Source organism: Lepidochelys kempii, chromosome 1 (genome assembly GCF_965140285.1).
Source record: "Lepidochelys kempii isolate rLepKem1 chromosome 1, rLepKem1.hap1, whole genome shotgun sequence".
Taxonomy (NCBI): domain Eukaryota; kingdom Metazoa; phylum Chordata; order Testudines; family Cheloniidae; genus Lepidochelys; species Lepidochelys kempii.
In genome coordinates this window covers 327,777,193-327,796,797 of record NC_136380.1, presented here as the reverse complement: position 1 = coordinate 327,796,797, position 19,605 = coordinate 327,777,193, and the positions used below count along the sequence as shown (strand labels likewise).

The window sequence follows — 19,605 nt, the reverse complement described above, 5'->3', positions numbered from 1 at the left end:
ACAGTGTGCATGTGTGTTTAAGTGAGAATATAAAACTTAATATATCAGAAAGTTAAAACAGTAAACACATTAAGTGGCCTCATACTCTAATATTACAGCGAAAAGCCACTCTCTGAACAGCTCATTTAACAGTCTTGTGAACAGGATAGTAGGTTGTGGGTTTTGGTTTTTTTTGTTTTTTAAAGTAAACATACATATAATCATAAATTACGTGTGCAACATTGATGAGAACTGAAAAGAGCATAATGACAAATCCTTTATGCTAATTTTTATTCTCTATGTATTCTTAAGAAAAAGACTGCTTCTAACTTAACTTCACACACTAGCATGAATCTTCAATTTTATCAGTGAAACACAGTAAACAATAGTTTACCAAGACAGCTATAGATACACAGATACAGGGGAAAAAAGCTGGGTCTGTGATCTTGATCCTTTTATCTACTATTGTCTATACTTGTTTAACCATGCAGTGATCTCAAAACTCAAATGAGCTAAAGATCAAGGGACTTGTATACAACAAAGATCCATAATCTCTTATTTCTTTATTAATTCAAGTCATGCAATCATAACCACTGAAATTGTGTAAAGACAATCATGCTCCTTGGCAGTAACTAAGAAGTAGCTCATTACTGAACAAGTACCCACTGATTTGATGTTTCATAGGTTAGATTTAAGGCAAAATGTAGACATTCAAAAATTAAATGATTAAGTGCATTTTGAAATAAACCCCTCATTTTATACTTTGTCTGAATAGGGCAGATCACGGACTTGAACCTGTGTCTCCCACATCCTAGGTGAGTGCCTACACCTTCCCTCTCTAAATTTGAAAGGTCTTGGCTTTGTCCTGATACAGAACTGCAAACATTTTTGTGAAATCTTCAGTTTTTGTGGGATAGGAAAAACATTTCCCACCCAGCTCTACTTTAGTCAGCCAAGATCTCAGCTCTGCCTAGCTTAGCTATTAGCCAATTCAGTTTTATGCAGAATAAAGATGGCCTCCCTGCCTTTACTCAGAGCTTTTACAGTGAAGCTGGTCTGGTAACAAAGAAGGGAAGGAAGAAGGCAATATGGGAGGTGAGGGGGGAACCACTCTCTTCCCCTTCCCACAACCCCAGTCAGAATTTAGGGTTGGGGAGGGAAAAAAAAAGGGGGAGGGGGGAAGTTAACTGAAAGATGTGCATGGAATTACCAAACGTAAGCTATGGCTGACTACTGACCTCTTGCTACTTTTACCAATTCAGAATTTAAGCTTTATTGTCAAGCATTAAGGATACAGCATACATCATCTATAAAAATCTGAAAGGTGAATAGAAGTGTCAAAATTCCATACCCCCATGCTCCTTTGCTTTGGTTACTTCAGTGTTCCCAAGATAGACAGACAATTGAATGAAGCACAAATTTCCTAAAAACCCAAGTCTGCCAGGCAGATCATGATCTGATCTCATTCCTTGAACAATTAACTCCGATTTGATAGCAATACAGACAGAATTAAAGCTTTCCATATTTTAACATGTATTCATTATTCCATTAACTAGCTTAGAACACTATACCGTAAGCCATCGTTTACTTTAGCTTTTGTGAAATTCAGTGGTTTTCCCATAGTCTGTTCAAAATAAATGTGCATGCACATATATGTAAACTTATCTGAATATGAACGAATTCAATCAAATAATTAGTTTTGCTGAAGTCAAGAATTTTAACTTTTATTACACAAGTCACTGTCAGATAAAATAAAACATTTCTTTACCTGTTTGCTTTTGACTTTCTCAGTTTGGACAATGGTAATAGAATCAGTTTCATTTTTAAATTATAGTAAATTTCACTTTCAGATCCTCTGTGCACCGCTGCAATGTTTGGGTTATCTGTTTCTATTAGAATTTTTAATAGGAGTATAGAAACATTTACAGAACTGAGGACCAATAGAAAAGCTTTTGGATCAAATTCAGAAACCATGTTTCTACAAAACTATGCACCAGATGTAGTCTGTAGTAGGTGTGTTTAATTGCCTGCTGTGTACTGCTTTTCTAAAGTGAAAATTTACATTTTCATATCTATACAATATAGCAAAACGTAAGAAGTTTTGCATTTAATTTCCAGTGGAAACAAAGGCAGTTTTCTTCCCTGTAAAACTGCCTTTATGAAGTTGTGCTGCTTTCTCTCATCCACTGTTTTAATCAATGTCCATTTAAAAACAAACATAGCCTCTAACAATTGTAGTTTAACTGTATCAGGCAAACTATCTGCCTGATATGCTTCCAAACTATGCAGTGTATCTAGAAGTAAGAGGATATGACTGGAAGTCAGGACTCATGCGGTCGTCTGCCTGCTCTCCTAATAACTCACATTGCCTGAGCAAGTCATCTGGGCCCAATTTTTCAAAGTGCCTACTAATTTGGGATGCCTTCATACATAGCTGCTTGACTTGAATGTTATACTCAGACACATCAAGAACTCATGACTCCAACTGATCTCACCTGAATAATCAGTTACACATTCAAAACTTGAGGTACGCATAATTAGTGGACTCTTAAAAACTTTTGGCTTTTACTTACTATACTAGCTACAGTACTTAACATGGATGTTATGAGATTTAAAGTTTTAAGGCTCTGGTGCATCAGTTTATTGCAAGTGCAAGCACGAAGTCTGCAAATTCCCTCAGTGACCCTCAGCGAAGGGAAGCCCTCAAGATAGTTAAGTCCAAAGCAGATGGCAAAGAGTTACAAAGGGCTCTCCCAAAACTGGGCAACAACATGGCAGACGAAATTCAAATTTGATAAATGCAAACTGGAAAACACTCAACTCCTAGATATAAAATGATGGGGTCTACATTAGGTCTTTCCACTCAAGAAAGATCGTGGTTGGAGTCATTGTGGATAGTTCTCTGAAAACATCCACTCAGTCTGCTGCAGCAGTCAAAAAAGCTAACAATGTTGGGCATCATTAGGAAAGGGATAGATAAGACAGAAAATATCTCATTGCTCTACATAAATTCATGCTACACCCACATCTTGAATACTGAGTGCAGATGTGGTTGCTCCATCTCAAAAAAGATATATTGGAAATGGAAAAGGTTCAGAAAAGGGAAACAAACGATTAGTGGTATGGAACAGCTTCCATATTTAGAGAGATAAATAAGACTGGGACTTTTCAGCTTGGAAAAGAGACAACTAAGGGCGGAAATGATTGAGGTCTATAAAATCATGACTGGTGTGGAGAAAGTAAATAAGGATGTGTTATTAATTCCTTCTCCTAACACAAGAACTAGGGGTCACCAAATGAAATTAATATACAGCAGGTTTCAAACAACAAAAGGAAGTATTTCTTCACACAACACACAGTCAACCTGTGGAACTCCTTGCCAGAGAATGTTGTGAAGGCCAAGACTATAACGGTTAAAAAAGGAACTAGATTAAATTAATGGAGAACAGGTCCATCAATGGCTATTAGCCAGGATCAGCAGGAATGGTGTCCCTCACCTCTGTTTGCCAGAAGCTGGGAAAGGGCAACGGAGGAGGATGGATCACTAGGTGATTACCTGTTCTATTTGTTCCCTCTGGGGCACCTGGCATTGGCCACTGTCAGAAGACAAGACACTGGGCTGGATGGACCTTTGGTCTGACCCACTAAAGCCGTTCCTATGTTCTAATGCACACAAGGCAACATTTGGAGTGTAGCAGAAGCAGATTAACAAGCTTTTAGTCAGTGTTTTATGGAGATCAGAAGGAAACTGCTGCCAAGCCTTTTCCCTCCACTAACAGCTGCTCCCTCCTATACAACTTCTCCCCATACCTCAACAGCTAAGACAAGGGAGAAACTACCTTACCTCTCAGGCCTAGGAGTGGAGAGTGAAAGCAGCTATTCTGTTAAATAGTCATGGAGTATCACAAAGTAACCACCATGCAACATCCTTGCCTTGCAGTGTGGTGTTCACATCAATAGAAAATAAATCTGTATCATGGTAATGAAAATATTTCAGAATATCAGGATGTCCCATTGATTTATTTGGTGTGTCTGACTCTATTCAACTCTTCAAAGCTGAATTCCACTCTTCCATAGGTTAACCCCCCCCCTTTTTTTTTTTTTTTTTTTTTTTAGAGTTTACACTAACAAAGCTGATTTTTGCTGTATGCAGCAAATGAACATGACGCACTCTGGAAAAATACTGAATCTCATTGAAGAGAGCAATGCAGACTGTTCATCTCTGGAAAATATCCAGGTAATTGTCCCTTTTTATTTTTAGCCATCCACCTCTCAAAAGCCTTACTTAAAATGTCAAATATGTGGCAAGTAGTATTTCTTCCTGTCAGACTGACTCTCCCTTTTTCTTTTAAGATCAGTTTCTTTGCAGGTCTGGTGAGGCCCTCCTTAGAGACAAGACTGATACAAGCCCCCAGGGATATAAGGACACCCATACCTCACTAACTGATTTAAATAAGCCCAGTACCTTTTGATGCAATATGCTTATGACATGCTCTTTATCCAAACTGAACAATAAATCTAGCCTTTGACATTTTGGACAAGAAAAATAAATCTAGAGGATCCCTCACCAGATGTCGAAGCTCTTTCAAGTCCCTGCAGACTGTGTAGAAGACACCAAGCAGAATATTAATGTACGCAGCATAGAAATCAGCAGAATATTCTGGAGGATGATAATGGGACAGAATCTTTTGTAGATGTCCTGTTCAGATATAAACAAGTTTGAATTTTTTCCCCAAAAAGCTGGCGATTGTCTTATTGTACTAATCATATTTTAAAAATTAAGTGCAACACAAGCCAAACAATGATAGTCAGCTGTACAGTAGAACCCAAATCAACAGCAAAAAGAAAACCCTACCAATAGGGGTAACAAAACCAAAAATGGCCCGGTTCCCTCAACATAAAAAACAACAAACCACACACCCCCAAAAAACACACCACACCCCCTAAACTTAAACACCATCACAACGCTAAACCACACTAACTTTACTGACAACTAATTACAAGAAAAGCCTTAAACCATATGCTGCCAAAATGGCAAAGGATATAGAAACAGTCTCAACATCTGCAGCTAACCACAGCTGCGGGGGAGAAACTCAGATCTCCCAACATGCTCCTGTACTTCCATCAGCTGGCTGAGCTCTTCCTGTGACGGCCATGTGCATCTCACTAATGGGGATCCCCAGAAACAATTCTCAAACAAGAACAAAAAAGTAAAATGGGATTTCTAGTCAAAATGGATGAGGTAGATTGGGCTTCGCAGACTAAAGTGGCATAATAATTGGGGGTGGTATGTTCTCAGACTGCATGCAAAAGCAAAATGTGTTATGGGTGTTCCCTGGGAGGAAAACTGAGGACATGAGAAGGCTGGAGTCTCTGACCCTGGTGGGCAGTTCACTAGTTAGCATGCAGTGTGTGGTTTGAGATAGGGGATCCATATTGGAAATCTACATGAATTAAGAAGGAGGGTATCTCTGATGCCTAAGTAGAGGGTGATTGGGAATATAGAGCTTGTAATTTTACCAAAGCCACCTCTAGTTATTAAAAAACAAAACACTGCCTTCTGGATTCTAGTAACCAACATAGGCTTCAGCCTACTCTCATTGCTTAACAAAAAAACTAAGGGCTTGTCTACATTACCCGCAGGATCGACAGGCAGCGATTGATCCTGGGGGGGGGGGAAGAGCGGTGTGAGGGGGTGTCCATTTATCACGTCTAGTCTAGATGCAATAAATTGACCGCCGAGCGCTCTCCCGTCGACTCTGGTACTCCACAGGAACGAGAGGTGCAGGCAGAATTGACTGGGGAGCGTCAGCTGTCGACTCACTGCAGTGAAGACACCACAGTGAATAGATTTAAGTACAAGGACTTCAGCTATGTTATTTACGTAGCTGAATTTGCGTAACTTAGATTGATTCTCCCCCCCACATGTAAACCAGGCCTGGGTGTTTGAAATGCTTAGATGGAAAGTCCTTGATCCAAAGTACTAATATTAGTTATTCATTCAACAAAAAAAGTAGAAAAAAAATTAAATTACCTATGCTGTAGTCAGGAAAATACAAGGTGAATGGCTCCAAGCATCCAGTGTTTGGACGAAACAGTTCCCACACAATTTCACTAAGGAAAATAACAGTGACATTTCTGTCTGTCTGTAAGAAGAAAGAGGGAAAAGGTCACCTTGCATGTTAAAATATTAATCAGAAGAACAAGTGTTAGGATTTTTCATTTGAAGAATTTCATCAAATTTAGTGTTTAACACAAATTATTAGCATATTAATAAGTCTTTTGGTGGCCTAATCAAGGAGCTCATACATTTGCAATTTTCATAATTATCTGGGATTCCTGTATATCTCTTGCTGTTTAATTGACATTTAAGCTACTAGGGACCTGGGATACCAGGCAATATGAAGTTGCTTCCCTTCCCAAAATTAAGCCAACATTTCACTTCAATAATTAAACCCAGAATTTCATTAGGAGATTGTACAGAACAAGTTGAGGAGGTAAAGGAGGACCAAAATTTTGTGAAGGGAACACACTCAGGCTTAATTTATAAAGGTCATCTGACTCATGACACTACAAAGTTAGCTCTGTACTTAACTGATTGCTTTGCCATCTTAAATGTGGTTATGACTGGTAAGTAACTAAACCTTCACCTCAGCAAAGTCTGTGGCATTATGCAAGTTCCAACTTAATATTAAGTTGGTCATTAGAGAATATTTCTATATGAAAAATTATTTTACACAGTTCCCACAATTTAAGAATGAGAGAGAGAAATAATTCTGATGTCCTATTAATTTTTTTTTAAAATATCTGAGAGCTTACTTTAAAAAAAGAAAAACAGGCTAGCATATTCACATGTCATATACAATTTTAATAGAATGTGCAATTCCATTATTCCACATGTCATTGTGGGGGTCATCTTCATCTATCATTACTGTTAGGACAGATTTTGCTCAGTGGACGAAGACTACATGGTTAAGGTAAACCAATCAATCCTCAAAATATTCTGAGCTTATACCATACAAATATAATGCTACATTCTTTAATCTCCGCAGGTAGATTGCAACTGTACTAAAAACTCAGCAGTAGAGAGAGATGCCTTCCAGTATGATTCTTCCGTGAAGAGATTTCAGAGTTCTAGAAGCAGCCCATAAGTTGAAAAGTAAAAAATTGTTTCCTCAGGTTACTTCCACAATACAAAAATCACCAGAAATTAAGAACCACTGAAGTAAACAGAAAAGTAGTGTGGCACATGGATTCCAGAAAGTGCAACTGAAAAAGGGACTAGCACAGATTATCAGAAAAAGCATAGCGCATGCAATTCTTCCTTACATACACTTCTGTTTCTTGGTAGCTTCAAATATAATAAACAGATTTACAATAGGCTGATGTGCAATGATTCAGGATACAGTTTCCATCTTGCACAAAAATATTCTTTAAGGGAAAGGTGGAACAATCTATTTATTTTCCAGTGCTTATGAATTACCTAAATATTGTCCCCACCACAGGCAAGGGGATTGATATGCTTCTCTAATCTACCTCTACAGCTGCAAATTAATCAGCAATTTAAAAAATATTTATTAAAATGTAAACGACCACGTTTTTCATTTATTTTACACTAGGTCTTTAAACAAGTTATTTGCTAAGAAAACGTGAGGCAGAAAGTGAGTGACACTGACACGCACCTACAGAAGTGTCTTGCCAGCAAGATCAACATACAGCTACAAAGTGTCCCATCCACTAACTCAAGCACATCAAGTCTCTACAGCTTTCCACAGCCATTGGAATAGTCAATTTCACAAAACAACACAGCCCAACGGACAACAGAAAGGCTCCCACTAGCTTTAATGGGCTTTAACTCAAGTCCAGTCCTTTCCTAAATCATTAGCAAGAGCAGCAGAAAAATATATTCTGTTCCTATCCCAAACAAAATCCCAAAAGAGTAATGCCTTTGCCTTATTGCAACAGGGTAAACTCTTAAGAGATTGTTACACACACACCAAAAGTCAGAGAGCCTCTGCGGGTGATAAAAACAGGACTAGCCACAATTGCATGACCAATGTTCCAAGAGTCCTTGCACCTGTCTCCAGGAGGGCCATCACAAAGGGTTCTCAGACACTGCTGGAGAAATTGCAAAAAAACAAACACTCCGGGAATATGGTTCATCTGTCCAACCCCGCACTCGCTACACTTGGGTTTAGCTCCCACTAAAGCAGCTGTTTCAGGATGGTTTGCACCCCCTCACAGCCAGTTGCCAAGCTTTAAGAGCATGCTACCGTTTAACCAAGACAGTAGGAGCTGAGCTATGCTAAGCTCTTTTCAGTTAGAAGTTGCTCCTTATATACCTTACAGTCCTTCCAAGATTTTTGTACTCTTTGGCAACTATTAAAAAACCTTGAAGAGTGGCAGAATTTTGTAAGCTCAAAACGCAATACATATTTTAGAAGATGCAGTGTACAGTGGAAGCAGCTTCAAAAGAATGCATAAAAGAGCAGACCTTACAGGACAACATATTAAATGGAATAATAAACAGAGCACAAAACGACAGACCATGGTGATATTTAAATTCTGATTTGAGTTCTGCCGCTGACCAAAATTCTGCAAAAAGTTACAACTTTCAGGAAAAAAAAAAAAGTTATACCCAAACTTCTCTACTCTAGGGAGTTCACTGGTAGTGAGAATGGGTAGATGATTTAATACCCTGTATCTATCTTTAACTTCTATGAAATATACATCAAAAATACTTTACCCAGTTACTTACCATTTCTTGTAGTCTAAGAAACCCTGGCAACACATTTGCCTCCATTTCCCTCAGCTGCTCTGCTTTATCCAGCACCTTTTAACAAACAAATATTATATACTCAATTTTATTCTGACCTTTTATGTGGATTTTAAAAAAACTTTCTAGTCCAGCAGATAGAGCCACATTTCACCCATAACTTTGGATGGCAAAGGTAACTACTGAAGTGGTAAGACACGAACAGAGCATGTCTGGGGGATTGCTGTTTCAAGGGTGATGGGAGCAGCCTTAGCAGTTTAGCCATCCAAGAAAAGTGATAACCCCCTACAAACCAACTTTGTCATGTCTTACTGCAGTTATGAAGTGGAAATGCATCAGTGACTTATTTGAGTATTATTCATAAAGCCATGATATCGGAAGCAGCCAATTAAAAGTTTCATTTTTATCCAGCATTATGTTTTTTCAGAAGATTAAAATATCCCACCCATTAGGATATTGCATGAATATGTTATTACAAAAGAATACTTTTTTCCATCAAGATTACCTTTTACTAAATGTGTTTGAGGAACTGCTTAATATTTTTCAATGTAGCTATCCTTCTGAGGTTCATAAAGAGAGACTCCTGGGGAAATTATGCACATCTGTGGATGCACAGAATTCCTCTGTCTCACATAATTTTGTATTTTCCCACATAATATTTATTTTGCCTAAGACATGTTGCAGTTCTGCCTTTTCCCCACCAGAGGCCACTGGGGCACCAGAACAGCCAGCTGCCTTCATGCTGGCTGTTCTAGCACCACAGCGGCCTCCTCTGGGCAAGAGGCAGAACTGCAGCACATAGGCAAAATGGATTTTGTGTGGGAAAATACAAAAATTCTAAGCCCAGTGCTCTAGAATTCCAGCAGGAGTAGAAGTTCATCAGAGCACCTGCCGGCGGAGCGAGGTTAGGACAGAGTGGGTCACACAGGGCTGCTGGGGGTGGTATGTGTCACAGATTAGGGTTGAGAATGGCTAGTGGGGGGTACAGACTGGACCATGGGCTCAGGAGCTAGTAGGGTGACAGCGCTGAGCGTAGGAATGGGGAAGGGGGGCTGAAGACACCCATGGGGATGAGGAATTCAGAGACCGGGCAGATGTGCCTGACAATGCAAGAGGCTTGGGGTCAGCCAGAGTCTGCATGGGGAAGGCATCCCAACACCCTAATAATCCGCCTTTGCCCCAAAGAAAAACCTCCCACCCACACCCAACACCCTCCAGGTTCACTCCAGGCTCTTTCCCTCTCCCTCAGCTCCTCTGTTACCCCTGACTCCCCCAAGCCTTTGCGCTGTTTCTGACAGAGGCAGAAAATACAGTTCTGTATTGTAATTTAAATGAATTACATAAAGTTCTTACTTGGCATATTAATACAGAAATCTATTTGTCAAAAAAAAAAATTACAAGAATCTTTTTTTCCTGCTCTGTATTGTTACAGACATACTTGCTGACAGATATTTTGACATAAATTACCAAAATAATTGAAACTAGCATGATTATATTGTGTTATTTTAGCAAATAAAAATGCAGAATTTCCAAAATTGTGCACAGAATTATTGATTTTTTGGTGCAGAATTCCCCCAGGAGTAAAGAGTCTGATTTTCTTCTAATAATAATGTATTTTGGCCTCAAAAATTAGGTCCAGAGATTTACAAGATTCTTTGTATTATTATGTGGAAGCCTAATACTGCTCCAAGAAATAACTAAAAAAAACCAACACTATGTGGTAACTATTAGTAAATATCAACTTTTTAAATGGGCACAACTGCACATAAACAATTACTATATTGAAGAGAGAAATGAGCCTTACCCAGAGTGAAAATATTGCGGATTATAATTCATTAAAGAATTCTTAAGATGAACACAATTAATACCTTCACTGAAGAATAAAAGAGGGAAAACACAGGTTTATTTTATGTTCCACTTACTATGCTGAATTTAACTACTGATATTAAAGTTGATTATTTCTTTTGGATTATTGTTGCTGTAATGACACTATAGATCTGTAGAGGATTATATTATTCTGTTCTCATTAATGAGTTTCCTTCTTTTCAAAAAGTTTTATTTATGTTTTTTTTTCCAAACCATTGAAAGGCATGAATCTTCATTGCTCATGGAAGAAGAGCACTAGGTAGAAAATTAAGGAATGTCGAATTTAAAAAATGGTATTTCATGATCACACAAAACTGGGACGGACATTATACAGCAGTACCCCAGTCACAAAGGCTCATGTTATTGGAATCTGTTTTATTCAGGTAGTAAAGATTACATCATCCCAAGATTTCAGACTGAAGTCTGATTGGACCAGAACTCAAGATATCTGTTCTGGGAAACCTGAACTGCTCAAGTTTACTCAGAATTTCTTATAGAGGGAACACATGCATTTTTACTCACCAGATATTCACTAGTGTTCCTTTAACAAAATTCCCTTGTAACTGTTTAGCATCAAGTTCTAAAAACTTGAATTAAGCATGTGTTAAGCAACTGTTTTCCATAGGCTGCTAGCATAGAGAGACCATGGCATATCATGTTGACTAACACTGTCTCACTGTTTATTTGTACTCCCCCATCCGTCTAGATCCATGTGTCTCTTGTCCTATACTTAGATTGTAAGCTCCTTTGAGCATGAACCAGCTTTTTGTTCCACGTTTGTACAGCACCTAGCACAATAGGTTCCTGGTCTATGATCAGGGCTCCCAGGTGCCACTGTAATACAAATAATTAATAATAAAGTGGGAAGCAAACAAATTGGAATGCCTTTGTCCAAATCCACATCCAAATTGATAGGTTTGGCCTTTTCAGTTATGACTAAGCAATGTATAGCGTCTAACAATGCACAGCTAGGGTCCAGGTCACTGAAAAGATATATAAATGAATCTCCAAGTCACTTTCTATATCGCCCCTTTGCACCATAATACATACTCAAAGGCTAACATCCCAAACTGACTTACTAAACTATTAATGAAAATATTAAACGTTATCTATTATACTGAAGAGATTCCCTCTTCAGACTTATTTTTTTCTGGCACAGTAGTACACAATTTAAAAAAAAAAAAAAACAGATCAACACATCAGACTGGGTTTTTTGTAGCAGATAATATATATAGTGATAACATGACCAGTTGTATGCTAGTAGTTGTTGGTGCACCTCTAGTGGCTCATCACCCACACACTCAAATACCAACAGCCTATAATTGCAGATGTTATGAACCCAACCAGAAAGCAATATGGAATAACTTTTGCTATATGTTTTAGCTTTTTTTTTTTTTTTTTAATATTGCTACAATTTCATTGTTAAATCACATTATAAAGAACACTAATTCTAAATGTAAGAATAAATACAAGTCATATCAGCATCATCTTTCAAATAGATAGAACAAATCATTTTGTCTTCATGCTCAATACCTGTTCTTGGATTAGAAATCTTTGCCTGAGAGCAACCATTTATCTTAATTTTCTCTGATTTCATTAGGGCTGAAATATTTTAAATGATTTACCCCAGAAATCAAATAGAATAATATTAGTTTTGCCAGTTTATGCTGCCAGTACACAGTTCTTTCATCAATCTCAATTTAAACCATCCTTTAATAAATCCAGAGGAGACAAGTTAATTCCCACAAATTGATTTCCACCCCAATTCCTATCTGTTTCCATTAACAGAGTTGAAACACGCTAATTTATCAAGTAATTCTCCTCATCTAGCAACATTTTACCCAATACAATTGATCATTTCACAGTATTTAATGCCCTGTCTTCCAATATCAATTTTCAAGTAACGTCTAATATTCTGAGGGATAGTAATGCTAAATAAAATGTTCCTACGGATATTTAAATCAAGCATTTTCCCCTCTAAGTCATATACCAATATGAAAGCAATGGTGTTATGTAAAATTCCCTGGCACACATTTCAATCTTACAGTCATGTTTAAGAATACTCATTTTACTTTTGTAGCTATCTATTAAAAAAGTTCTGACTAACCTTCCATGTTCTTTAAATATTCAAACTTTATTCAAAACACTCCTGTATAAGTTACAAGATATTAATGAATCCACTATACAGAGTATGAACTTCATCAACTCAATACTGTATGTATTTTAAAAAAATATAAAACATTTAGCTGTGCCTGCAAAATTTACATGAAGATGTTTAAACACGCTTGTTCACTTCTTCCTTACTTGACTTCAAGTAAGGCAAACCACCACACTCAACTGGTTAGAGAGAATATTTAAAAAAAAAAGAAAAAAAAAAAGGTCTTCCAGTGGTATCAAACTTGCGATCTGAACACCTTCAATTTTAGTCACATAGTCAATTTGGCCTCCTTTAACAAATCTTTTGTTCCCTTTTTCCCCAAAGAAAATACATTCTGGAGAGTGCGTCCACTATTTATATTATTTGAAGTTCTCTGCTACTACAACTATACTTCATGCATTATTTTTCACTTGGAGTACAACTATAGTCTTTCTGCTGGACTCCTTTCTTCCTCCATCCATTGTTCACGTGAAGTACAAAATTTTGCCAATTTAACTTTTCATTGCTCTACTTTTCTCCACACTGGCTGCCTTTACAGGTAAGAACTGAGTTTTAAATCTTGCTAATGAAGATTGAAGTTTTATGGGAGTTAAACAGCCCTTTTTATAAGGGAACCAATCAGTGATGAGCTGCCAGAAGCTCAAGAACTGGTTCCTTCACTCGCTCCGGGTCTTCGGCGGCACATCCTTCAGTCCCTCCGGGTCTTCAGTGGCACTGAAGGAACCGCTGCCGAAATGCTGCCGAAGACCCGGAGTGAGTGAAGGACTCACTGCCGAAGTGCCACCGAAGGCTCGGAGTACTGCCGGGTCAGTAAAATTTCACATGGGAGCCTCCCCAGCCGAGAGCTCAGGCAGGACAGACAGGACGGTCCCGCGGGCCACATCCTGTCCGTCCCACCTGAACTTCCCCACCCCTTTAACAACCGGGTCTAAACCAGCTTCAAAATTTAACCACCAGTTCGTGCAAACCGGTATGAACTGGCTCCAGCTCACCACTGGAACCAATCAGCATGACCTCTAGATTAAACCTGTGCTAGCCTAGCTACTCTCTCCACTTGGGTACTCCCCATGTAGCTTCCCCTATTCCCCCATTTGGTTTCTCTCTAATAGAGCTATCTCCCAAAAGAGATTTGTGAGGTTGACTCTCTGCCTCATTATAAATCAACTCCGTTCTCTCTACTGGCAACATTTTTTTGTTAAAATGTTTAGTTAACTATTTAGCACAATCTACTATTAGTATTTGCACATGAATAGTCTTCTAAAAAGAGGCATATAGGGCCTGAGCAAACCCCAGTGAAATCAACTGAAAGATTCTCATTAATTTCAATAAGCTTTGATTCGGGCTCACACAGCACAGTACAGAAACTATGTAAATTGATGAGCAACACCTATTTTTTCATACATACAGGAACTCTGATAAATACAGTTAAGCAAAATAAAAACAGGAGAAACATGCAAATTAAATTACTTACAATATATACTGTTTGATTCTGTAGATCTTGAGTAATAATTTCTTGCTTAAATAGACGTACAAAATCATTAAATGTGTCACAAGGCACATGAGAACCGTGTTTATTTTCAGATGAAAGGTTCTGCAACTGGGTCAAAATTTCCTCTAAAAGGAGCCTCGAAGTAAAGCATTCGACACAGTTCACAAACACATGAGGAAGCTAAAAAAGGAGAAGAGAGAGACAATTATATTGAAAGAAATACAAAATGATAAAAAATAATCTAAATGGTTAAAAATCAGAGCTCAATATTCTAATTTCTTTGCTCCCCAGACATAGGAATAAACTGCATCACCCCCAGAGGCACACAATATTTACAGAAATATGATCAATAATGGATTATCATATGTGTAGCAATTCAAAATTTTACATACCACAAAGGGCAACTAAACAGATTTTAAGCATATTATCTTGTGACCGAGTTACTAATATGAAACATTCAGTGTAAATTATGTTTAAAAATCCCTCTTCAGAATAACTCACAAGAAGAAAAAAGAAGGATGTATTTTTGATCAAACACACTTTTTAATCTATTACACATACTGGGTCTAAAGCGTCTGACTCAGTCTGGGTCTCAGACTTCCATTTGACAGTAAAGTTTCATGTTAAATAAATCTAGATTTTAGTTTAAATAGAAAAAAATATTTGGAATGCAACTTCCACATACGCTCTTGAGACAAGGTATTGATATATAGTTCCAATGCACTGTCAGAAGCATGCACCCATGATTTATCTGTGAAAATGTGCTGATGATTGGAAGCATTACATATAGCATGATGTGTATTCAAAGATACTCCTGCCATGAGCTTTTACAGTAGCAAAGACTGCTTCACTATTTCAGGTTCTCATCTCCTCACTTCATTTCTCAAATCAATTTCTGCAACACTTTTCATTAACAGAAGCCCTAAGATCACCTTACAGCATTATTTATATCGACATTTCAAGGCGGTTATGCTACAATTTAGCTTTATCAGTTTGTTTTGGGTTGCAGGTCTGTGTGAACACAGTACACAACTCGTACTTCTTCAGTGTGTGAAGTCCTGTATAGTCAAAGCATTGAAATACATAAGATTCTTATTTCCATAAGGTTATTTACATATTTAACTCCTTTCAGAGTGGATTATAAAAATGATGACTTTTTTATTTTGTTATTTAAATTATAATAAGTTCTTTTAAAAATAAGCCTGTTTAAAATGAAATGTGAATTTAATACAAAATATGTGAAGGCCTAAACATATTATTTCTTAAAACATTTAAATAAAAAAAATATTCTGAAACCATGGGCCTTTATGAAAAACGGAGTTGAAGACTGTTTTTCTATATAAAGAAAGAATCAGTGGGAAAACATTAACTTTTGTGGCCAAGCTTCATAAATATAGCACAATAGGTCAGCCTGTTGTATTATTTTTCTAGGCTGACCTGAAATAATTAGTTTAATTCACTGACTACCGTTAATCCCTCTGTTTAATAAATCATTTAGTTGTAAATGTGAAACACTTTGACTAGAGAAGTTTATGTATCCAAAACTTTTAAGATTTTGTTTAATAAAAAGTAAGTTTTACATGCTGTTTTGTGTGTTTAAACAAACTCCATTTACCATCCTAATGCAGCTTGACACAAATCATGAGCAAAAAGTTAATTATATAGTAAATAAGCAATAAATCAATCACCATTTTTAACATACTAAAATGTACAATTAATAAGTATCTGAAAATATTAAGATATAACTTCTTAAATAAATGTATATAGTTACAGCGTACCCTCCTAGGTAGCAAAAAGAAGTACCAAATGTAGTGTTAAGGCTCTATTTGGCTGTAAATCAACATGTTTTAATGGTTGTATCAACCAATGAGAATGCACCTCTCTTCAGAAAAATAACTGAAGTACAAATAGAAAAGCTGATTAAAATAGATTTAAATTGAGGCTTTGCACTTGGCGATTTAAATCAATCCACCCTGACTCCATGACTGGTCAGAGGAATGAAACTGACCAGTTAGAGAGACAGCACGATCTATGTACAAACTTCACCAGAACCTATGCCCCTAATCATCTGAAAACCCAGAGCTGCTCTTATTTTGTTTACAGCAGAAGAGTTCAAGTTTTGTGACTTCTTCCACAGCTTCAGCCATTACTTTGTGGGGGTTGGGGGAGGAAAGATCTCAGCACTAAAATGAGCTTTAAAATTAAAAAGGTGTGTGGGGGGGTGATTTTACTGCTACTTCTAAGTAAAATTTTAGGCCTGTCAATTTTGGCAGTATCTTTTTAATGTTCAAAAGTTAAGGCTGTCTGCCTTAATGGAACAACATAGAATAATAAAAATGGAATGAATCTCTCACTCACATATATAGAAGGAATGAAAGGTTACTTACCTAGCAACTGTAGCTCTTAAAATAGGTTGCTGGCACAGAACCTCACTCTTCAGGAAATATATGTTCTTCTTCACTGAACATCAAAACCGTCTGGAAAGCAGTAGTCACTAGGACACACACATTCCTTGCAGAACCAAACCTCGCATGCAAGGTTATATATAGAAGCCCCGGTACTGAGCTCATTACACTCGTCCCACTTAATTAGAACCCATATAAAAGGCTCAGTGGATGTGGGAAAGTGTGGATACATGCTGACAACCTATGCAAACAATGTTTAGTAGAAAGCATCCTTATCTCCTTTTTTGAGTACTGTAAAGAAGAGCCTCACTCATGGGAGATTAAATTGTCTTAAACAAATTGTCTTTTGAATGGTGGTTACTGCTACTTAAAGAACTGTTCTCACAAACTGCACAAAGATCTAGTTGTCAAGTCAAGTGACTGATGTCTAAGTGTATGGTTTCAACTCAGTGTAGCATAACTTGGCAACATAGATATTCTTCAGACAAGCTGTAGAGGCTACTTTCGACCTAATGGAACATGCTCTAAGTCCCTCATGTATGGAGATGCCCACAAGGATGTAATGGTTACTAAGTATACAAAACTGTTGTCCACTTCAGGCCTTCTCTTGAACTTATCCTAACTAGAGATGTAAATATAGTTTAAAAAGATAACTCTTTAAAATGATTAAAATTGTATCATTTAACCGGTTAACCAATTAAAGGGAGAGGGGCTGGGTCTACTCCAGCACCACCATCGATGCAACAAAAATTCAAGTGGTTAAGTGCGCAAACAGGATGCAATTTTTAGCCAAAAAAAGTCATGTAAAGGAAGAGGCACATCAATAAAACAAGGTAAAAGACGCCAACAGGGTGGACAAAGTTAGGTTGGCCTAGCTCTAAGATTCTCAAAGCTCATATTTTATATGACATCTTATTTGCCTTATCAGATTGCTCAAATCAGCTCTTAAACACTCTTAACTCACGACTGCAGGTTTGCAAAATGAGCTTTCAATTATGGCAGTCTAATGGTCTCTCTATATTATTTTTATTATAAATATTTGCATTGTAAAAAGGATAAATAGTAATTTTCAGTTCACCTCATAACAAATACTGTAGTGCAATCTCTTTACATTTGTAAGTTGCGCTTTCACCATAGATTTATTTTGTTATATAACTGAACTCAAAACACAAAACAATGTAAAACTTTACAGCCTACAAGTCCACTCAGCCCTACTTCTTGTTCAACCAATCACTAAGACAAACAAGTTTATTTACATTTAAGGGAGACAATGCTGCCCACTTCTTATTTACAATGTCACCTGAAAGTGAGAACAGACATTCACATGGCACTGTTGTAGTCATCACTGCAAGGTATTTACTTGCCAGATATGCTAAACATTCGTATGCCCCTTCATGCTTGGCCACCATTCCAGAGGACATGCGTCCATGAATTGTATGTCTCCTGCTCTGTGTTTTACCTGCATTCTGCCATATATTTCATGTTATAGCAGTCTCGGATGATGACCCAGCATGTCGTTCGTTGTAAGAACACTTTCACTTGACCGAAAGTTTAAGACTCTGAAGCACCTTCCAAAATCTGAGAATGATGGGGTGGGGAGCATGCTTTCAGAAGTCTTAAAAGAACAACACTCTGATGAGGAAACTTCAGAACCCGAACAACCAAAAAAGAAAAAAATCAACCTTCTGTTGGTGGCATCTGACTCAGATGATGAAAATGAGCATGCGTCAGTCTGCACTGCTTCGGATCGTTATCGAGTAGAACCCATCATCAGCATGGATACATGTCCTCTGGAATGATGGTTGAAACATGAAGGGACATATGAATCTTTAGTGCATCTGACATGTAAATATCTTGCAATGCCGGCTATAGCAGTGCCATGCGAATGCCTGTTCTCACTTTCAGGTGACATTGTTAACAAGAAGAGGTCACCATTATTTCTTACAAATGTAAACAAACTTATTTGTCTGAGCGACTGGCTGAATGGACTTGTAGGCTGTTAAGTTTTACATTGTTTTGTTTTTGAGTTCAGTTATTTTTTATACATGATTCTACATTCGCAAGTTCAACTTTCATGATAAAGAGATTGCACTACAGTACTTGTATTAAGTGAATTGAAAAATAGTATTTCTTTTGTTTTTACAGTTCAAATATTTATAATAAATATAAAGTGACCACTGTACACTTCGCATTTTGTTGTAATTGAAATTAATATATTTGAAAAAGTGGAAAACATCCAAATTTTTTTATATAAATGGTATTCTATTAAAATTAATCATGCAATTAAAAAGAATTTTTTTAATTGCTTGAGAGCCCTAATTTTAAATCATGAATTAAATCAGTGAACAGAAAAAAACTTAAATTATTGATTTTAATCTTATTTTGCATTTGTGCTTTAGTAATTTTCCTAGAGAGAGAATCATTCACTTCAGTTAGTATATTTTGGTACTTCATTTTGCTAACCAGGAGGATACGCTATATCTATATATATTTATTTAAGCAGTTATATGGCTTTGCACATGAGTTATTCAGATTCTTAATTTTGTAATGGCTAGAAAATGGTGAATGTTGCATTTCTGATTACCAGATGATTAATTTGTTACTCATATACTGTACAGCACCTAGTGCAGTGGTGCCTTGAACATGATCAGAACTTCTAGGCATCACTGTAATACAAATAGCCAACAACCAGTAAAATTTGGGTATTTAGTATTTGTAGCATGCATACCAATACAGTTTTATATGCAAATAAAATAGATTTAAAGGTGAATTTCTCAGCTCAAAAAAAGTAATATGTAAATGACTGTCTCAGATCAGTGAGTGATATCTTTGCTGCAGTCAGTCCAGACAGCCATCTTAGTTTACCACTCCTCACTTTAAAAAAAAAAAAAAAAGCCTTTTTGTTTGCTTGTTCTTTTTAATTTCTAGCCAG

General features: G+C 37.1%; 1 protein-coding gene across 7 annotated transcripts in view; it reads right to left on the bottom strand.

The window, feature by feature from the left end:
• The window catches only part of ORC5 (origin recognition complex subunit 5), a 121,136-nt gene that overhangs the window by 95,143 nt on the left and 6,388 nt on the right, over positions 1–19,605 (bottom strand). For 6 of the 7 annotated variants that reach the window (XR_012156834.2, XM_073328522.1, XM_073328526.2 and 3 more), the window contains exons 4-7: positions 14,251–14,448; positions 8,738–8,812; positions 6,014–6,125; positions 4,548–4,678 (exon numbers count right to left, since the gene is read on the bottom strand). Coding sequence is in view for 6 of the 7 variants with exons in the window: in XM_073328522.1 (XP_073184623.1) it covers positions 4,548–4,678; positions 6,014–6,125; positions 8,738–8,812; positions 14,251–14,448 (516 nt within the window). In the remaining variant the exon portion in view is untranslated. The remainder of the gene's footprint in view (positions 1–4,547; positions 4,679–6,013; positions 6,126–8,737; positions 8,813–14,250; positions 14,449–19,605) is intronic. The other variant, XM_073328525.1, reaches the window with a different exon arrangement.